A 6,962-nucleotide genomic window follows, 5' to 3' on the forward strand; every position below is an offset into this window, starting at 1 on the left:
GTGTGTGTGTGTATATATATATATATATATATATATATATATACATACACACATATATATTAATTTTGTTTGTAGAAATGTCTCTATGCCTATACACAAAACTTGAAGTTATATCAGTTATAATAAGAAAACTTATCAGAATGCCTGTTATATGAATCTTGAGTTGATGATCTAGGTTTTACTTCAAACAATTAAAGTTTAGAAAGTTTATTTCAAACAGTGTTTGAAATAAAGTATTTATACACAAAGAAATGTAATTCATTCTGTAAAAGTATCACAAAAGTTTGAAAATGTAAAATAAAAATGAAGTTTTATGCACTAAGGATGTATTAATTAACTTATTTCAGAGAGAAAAAGGCAATTGATATGAATACATAAAATGTTTAAAAACTTTATTTTTATGGTATGAAATGTATTTGGAGTCATCTGTTTAATTTCTTAATAATTCCAGAAGAGCATGTTAAGATCTGTACCCTCAGGAAAGACAAGTAAAGTGATTGTATGTGGTTATGAAGGTTGTGGCAAAACATCTATAATAGAACAGCTTATTTATGGTAACCTGAGTTTAGGAAACGTAAGTAACTTATGTTCAAGTGTGACCAATAATAAAGTAATCTGGGGGGAAAAAAATATATAGTGAGCCAGAAATAAGCCAGTAACTCATGTTTGTTAACTTGTTAGGTTTATTTTAAGTAGTTGGCTGTGTTTAGCTTTAAGAATATTTATTAGTTTTTGATATATTTTTCTAAATCAGTGTGTGTTTCTATTGAGACCAGTCAGACTGAACCACTTTTTTGTTGTTGTTAATTTGGCTTTACCAATAGAAGAAGAAAAGTTTTTTTTTATCTTAAAGATGTTTTAATTAAGATCTAGCATCTTCTGTTCTTGTAACTTGGCATCAAGCTCTCTATTGAGTCAGAAAATACAGTAGATGTTGAATAAAACTTTCAACTATTTATAGCCTGTTTATCCTACCATTGAAGATGTGTACTGTGCCATCATTGACAATGACAGAGGTGGAAAGGAAAAAATTCGTTTCTATGATACTGCTGGGATGGTAGGCTTGTATTTAATTATATACTGCCATTTTGGTATTAGTTAAGATAATTATAATATTTTGTTAGAATAAGGAAGTTGTGTGGGCTAATAACTTTGAAAAGTTGTTGATTATCAAGAAAAAACACACATATATATATATATATATACACAATAAAAGAAATGTTGTTAATGAGAACTTTGAGAGTACTCAGTGTCTTATGATTATCAATTGTGTTTGTGCTAACTGTTGATCATCATTGACATCATTGTATGGGTTGAATGGTTGTTTTATTCGTATGAATTGTTTGGAAGAAAAAATGTACAGGAAATATATATTAGAAATGGACATTTTATTTGTTTAAAATATAAGTATATTTTTAAGTCAAAACAGAGGGCCAAGTTGAAATGGCTTAAAAATTTGGCTGCTTATGTGTATAGGTATTCTAATTTTGGAATACAGTTCATTTTTCTGAATCTGAAACAAAGATTGAGTGCTGTTGTCTGTAAGACTACAAAATAATGGTTTTGGATAGAATATTTAAACTTATTCTAAATCATAACACTTTCTTGAAATATATATAAAAAGTGTACATTTCCTTTAACAGAAACCAGCCCATTGTGAAGTGCCGAGAGCCTACCTAACAGCTGCTGATGTAAGCATTATCATGTTTATGTTAAATCTTTATCATTGTCAGTTATCAAGTTCAGAACTTCTTATAACTTATTAAAACCCTTTTTTTTTGGTATGCAAATCTGTAGCTATTTTCACATATTTTGATGAAAATATTATATCAGTCAGTCACTCATTTTTTAACCAGCTTTGTTATCAGGGTATCACTCTGTGATGTTCTTCCACCTCACTTAGTGTTCTTCAACTTTGATGAATTGGTGATGATTCAGGCCTATCCATTCATTTATGTTACAGATCCATTTCTTCCATAGATGTCCTCTATTCTTTGTCCCTTTAATGGTTTTCTGTAATATTGTGTTAGATTGACTGCTGGGCCTTTTGATGCATTCAAAGTTCTGCAGTTTTCTGAAACTAGAGCTTCTGAAAATCAATAGCATGATGTATAAGCTGAATAAAGTTTTTATATGTTAATCCATATTATATGATAACTGAATTCTAAAATACAGTCATTGTCTCTCTAGTGAATACTCAGGTTTTTAAAATTAGAAATTTCCAAATTATTTTTAAACTTATTTTATTCATAACTGTGATATGTTTTTTAAAAAAGTTTTTCTATCTTGAATTCATACCACATTGGTTGCTGTATGACCCACCTGAGGGTCACAGCATCTTATTAGTAATATACTGTGTGACCCATTGGAGAGTCACAGTATTCTGTATTTTTGATGCATTATTTCTCAATGGCACTAAAGCTAAGGATGATCTGGCATTTTGTAAATGCATGCTTTTATATCTAATTCATGTTGATATTGCATGTATTTGGTGGAACATAGAAAATTTGGGAAATGAAAGCAATTGAACATAAACATTTATTTTACATATAAAATAGGCAAGATAACCTCATAAAATTTTTTTTATGAACATTTACAGTATTAGTTGTGTGAATTATACACTCCAAACAGCAGGCAGGATTTCCTTTGCATTTTCCACAATAAGTAGAGACCTTCTTGGCCCTCTTCATCGCCCCTTGTTGACAATCACTTTTCTGCCATTATGCATAACATCTTGAGTACTTTTTTGTGTTTTTCCTGTTGGTGCCATTCTTGCTTTTGTAGGCCTCCAAAGTGTGTTTGCTCACTGAAACAGACCACTGTGCTTGAAATCCATCTAATTCTTGGCATAGTTCTTTCATAATAGATTGTCTGTTCATAATTTTCATGAATTTCCTTATAAATGATCAGTGCGTGACTGCTGTATTCAACAGAAATTCGAATGCAACTTTATGGTATCATCAAATACTTTTTCTAAGGGGTGTGAAGTAGCTAGCCATTTGATTGGAAATATCAATGCCTTACTTTCTGGAATTATTGTACAGAACCATTTCTGGCTTCAGGATGTCTTCGTGGTTACAATTTTCCTTTCCAGTACTCATGAAATTCAAGTCATGCTTGGTGGAAAATACCAGCACATCATATTTGTCTCTCTATTTTGCTGCAACTATGCCATCAATTTCTTCCTGACCAAAGATGAACCCTTTTTTCAGCTTTGACATTGTTACATCCTTTAAGTTATCTGCCCTGTTTTTGTGGAGTGTCCCTACAAGGTGCATTTGGTGATCAAGCAAGGCTATGACCAAGGAGATGAATGTATAGAAATTGTGTGTAACAATCATATTATATTTCTGTGAGGTCTAATATGATTTGAGAAGTATGTATCTTGTCACTCCATCAGTTGGTGTGCCTCATTGTCCAGAATCCTCTTTTCCAGCATAAGCATAGCTAGCGTATGTGTAACTGCTTGAATCACACAAAATATATACTTTCAGACAATATTTGTGCACTTTTCCTGGATTATATTGCCAGAATGTGAGACAACCATGCAACAACACCATAGTTTCATCAATAGCTATCAGCCCACCTGGGAAATTTTTCTCCAGAACTTCAAGCAGTTTCCTGATTATCAACAAAGTGATCAAGTATGATAATAATTTAAAGCAGTTTCGTTCCATGATGCTGGGGACAAAATCATTCATGTAAAATTTATTTTTTGCTCCAGTACAGTGCAGTCTTGGGGTATTTCACAACCCCCATGTACATAACAATTCCTAAAAAGTTCATCATTTCCATAACATTCATGTGTCTCCAATTGTTCAGCTGGGATGTTTGATATACCTGCTTGTTCATTATTACCCTTTGGATAGTAAGGTTTGTCTGATCAACCAAGAGATTATAAATCTTATCCATCACCATCAGGTTGAATATATCAATTGGTTTTGTTACATTTGATTGCAAGACACATATTCCTGTTGTGCCAGTAAATTGGAAGATTTCCCAATGTGTTTTATTTACTGTATGCCATACATTTGACGTCACTGGCACATTTTCATTGATGTCATCAGAACAACTGCTTATGCTATGCATTGTATTAGCTGTATGAGTGATATCTGATGTAGCTGAGACAGTGTCATTGGAATCTGAAGGTTTATATTCATCGAAGCTTACAATGGGAGAAGGTGCCTGATCACTTTCTGATGAACCTTCATTTACTTTGGATGGTACATAAAATTTTCTAGTTGATGTATATACTGGTTTGCATAGAAATTGTTCTGAAAACAAAGGAAACAACAGTTTAGGCTGCAGTAATTACAAATAGAAATAATTGATGAGTTACAGTGCATGCCAGTGATTGGTCACTTGGCATACTCATAATGGATTTTTCATTTAGTGCTGCAAACCCACTAGTTGGTCACACAGTATAGAAGTACCTCAATGAGATCATAAAACCTAACCTTTTCATCCATGACATTTGTGTAAAGCTGGGTTAGGTGGAAATGTTCATAGTGTATTTGGCACCATAATGATGATGATATATTATACATTGTGGCATTCAATGTGTTAAATATATATACTACATGAATATGATTATAAAAATCTCTCAGAAAGTTGTCTCATGCTTTTTCACTTTAAAAGATATTATGCTTTCAGGGGTTTGCCTTGGTTTATGCTATAAACAATAAAGAATCCTTCAGACTTTTGGATCAAATCAAGAAGGATATTGACAGGAACAAGGAGAAAAAAGATGTAAGTAAAGCAATTTTTTAATTTAACAAGAAATTATGACTTTGTACAGTCTCGTTGAACTTTTTTGTAGGATCATGGTGTTTCTTTATGAACAATATACATTATGATTTAAACACCAGTAGCTTGGATCAGTGATTGCTTACTAGACTGAACACTTCAGCTCTCTGGAGATTACAAGGATTTTAGGCCTGGTAAACCTGATACTAATAAAGAACTGAACTTATCCAATGGAGAACTTTTGTTATATGTCTTTGTCCTTTCTGTTACAATAAATGTCTTCTTAAAGTCATAAGCTATCACAGTTTTGTAAAATTGAAATGTGGTGATCATCTTACTTGTGTACACTTCAATACTGTGTACACATACTCACTTATGTATGTGACACAACTAGGGAAGCTTTTATGCAGTTATTATTCACACATATGCAGAATAAATTAAATACAACTACATGTAAATAATAAGTATGTTACGTATTAAGAAATATCCTTAAACTCAGTTGATGTCAAAAGCTGCAATTGAATGTTATTTTTTCTGTGCTCATAAAAGATTTGTAACTAAACTATTTTATTATATTCAATAATATATCAGGATAACTAATCTTACATGAAGAATGTAATTGTATTAAACTGTCATAGAATCTTACTTTGGTTTTATGTGAGTGTCCAAATTTTTTAATTCCGGTTTAAGAAATTAATAGAAGTATCCAGATTGTTTTTACCATGTGCAAAGAAATGTGAAGATTCAAATTGTTTTTAATACTTATTTTAATTTTAGGTCACTACACGTGAGAAATATGAGCATTCAGATAGTTTTTAATTTTTATTTAGGAAATTAATGTATGGAGTCAGATTTTTTACTATGTGTGAGGATCTAGACAAATATTAATCCTTGCTTAGGAAGTTAATGTCATTGTCCAGGTTGTGTTAATTTTTTGTTGTTGAAATTTCTGTTCTTAGTGGGTGGTAATACTGAGACTTTTTAGACAAATATTATTAGAACATCAAATAGTTTCTATTATAAATAAAGTCATAGAGTAGAACAGATAGGCTATGGAAGTATGTGTGTGACACATATAACGTACTTCTTGGAGAATGTGGGATATGTAATACTATATTTTTATATTTTAATCTTTATCTTTAGTATGAGTAGTTCTCAAACTATGGGAAAAAACATGGTTATTTGAGAAAGTACAAATAATGTCTGTAATGGTTGTTGATAACTTGATTTTGTCTCAGTCCTTCCAAGTTTAGCTGTACACTACTTCAGTGACCCTGTGAGATTATCAACCTAGTAAAAATCATGGTCTCTAATTACTGTTTGTTAAAATATGTATGATAAAAATTTGTTTTTGTACTGCCATATCTTATGTTACAGGAGAGGTCAGCAATGATAATATACTTCATTTTTCTATTGCAAATTTTACTGTGTTTTCAGAAGTAAGGTACTACCTTTATTTACACATAATTCTTGTATTCAGTATTCAAGCTGGCAAGAAACTGTTATAATCAGTTAAAAAGTTGCATCCCATATAACTTGCTCTAAATTGCTTGATTAGATTTCACCAGAACAAATAAAGAATTTTATCATTTGCTTTCTGTCTAAAATTTAAAATAAATGCACCAGTTATGAGCTCAAACCCTGAATTGACAGTTGACACTTGCTTGTCGGTTTTGTCAATGTTCTTGTTAACGGAATTTTAATTGACAGTTTGTTGTCAGTCAAAACTCATATTGCATTCTTTTTCAAAATTTCCCCCCAGTTGCACAGTGGTGTGTCAGCTGACTTGCAACGCAAGAAATTGGGTTTCAATACCCGTGGTGGGCAGTGCACAGACAGCCCATTGTGTAGCTTTGTGCTTAATTACAAACAAACTTTTTCAAAATTATACAATTATTTATTTTACTAAGTTAATAGAAAAGCTGAACTAAAACTAAGTAAAACAGGATACTGTAAGGCCCAGGAGAAAATTTCCATTGAATCCCATAAGGTCTAGTTTAATGAGATCCCATTCAGTGGGTTTAAACATTTAAACAATTTTAAATGGAATCCCATTGAGTCCAATTTAATGGAATCCATTTTTCATGATGGGATATCCCATTAACCCTCTTGCCATGAGCATCCTTTGTTGCTCATGGTACAAGGTTTTAGTGACTTACATTCAAAATTTTATTAATCTACTTTTGTTTGTGTTATACCAATTAGTATAGCATAAA

General features: G+C 31.6%; 1 protein-coding gene across 6 annotated transcripts in view; it reads left to right on the top strand.

Moving 5' to 3' along the window:
* Positions 1-6,962, top strand: part of LOC106470578 (NF-kappa-B inhibitor-interacting Ras-like protein 2) — a 25,457-nt gene that overhangs the window by 3,957 nt on the left and 14,538 nt on the right. For all 6 annotated transcript variants that reach the window (XM_022400093.1, XM_013931145.2, XM_022400086.1 and 3 more), the window contains 4 exons: positions 452-574; positions 962-1,057; positions 1,644-1,691; positions 4,654-4,749. In XM_022400093.1, the coding sequence (XP_022255801.1) occupies positions 458-574; positions 962-1,057; positions 1,644-1,691; positions 4,654-4,749 (357 nt within the window). In that variant the 5' untranslated portion in view covers positions 452-457. The remainder of the gene's footprint in view (positions 1-451; positions 575-961; positions 1,058-1,643; positions 1,692-4,653; positions 4,750-6,962) is intronic.

The sequence above is a fragment of the Limulus polyphemus genome, unplaced genomic scaffold (genome assembly GCF_000517525.1).
Source record: "Limulus polyphemus unplaced genomic scaffold, Limulus_polyphemus-2.1.2 Scaffold106, whole genome shotgun sequence".
In the NCBI taxonomy this organism is placed as follows: Eukaryota; Metazoa; Arthropoda; class Merostomata; order Xiphosura; family Limulidae; genus Limulus; species Limulus polyphemus.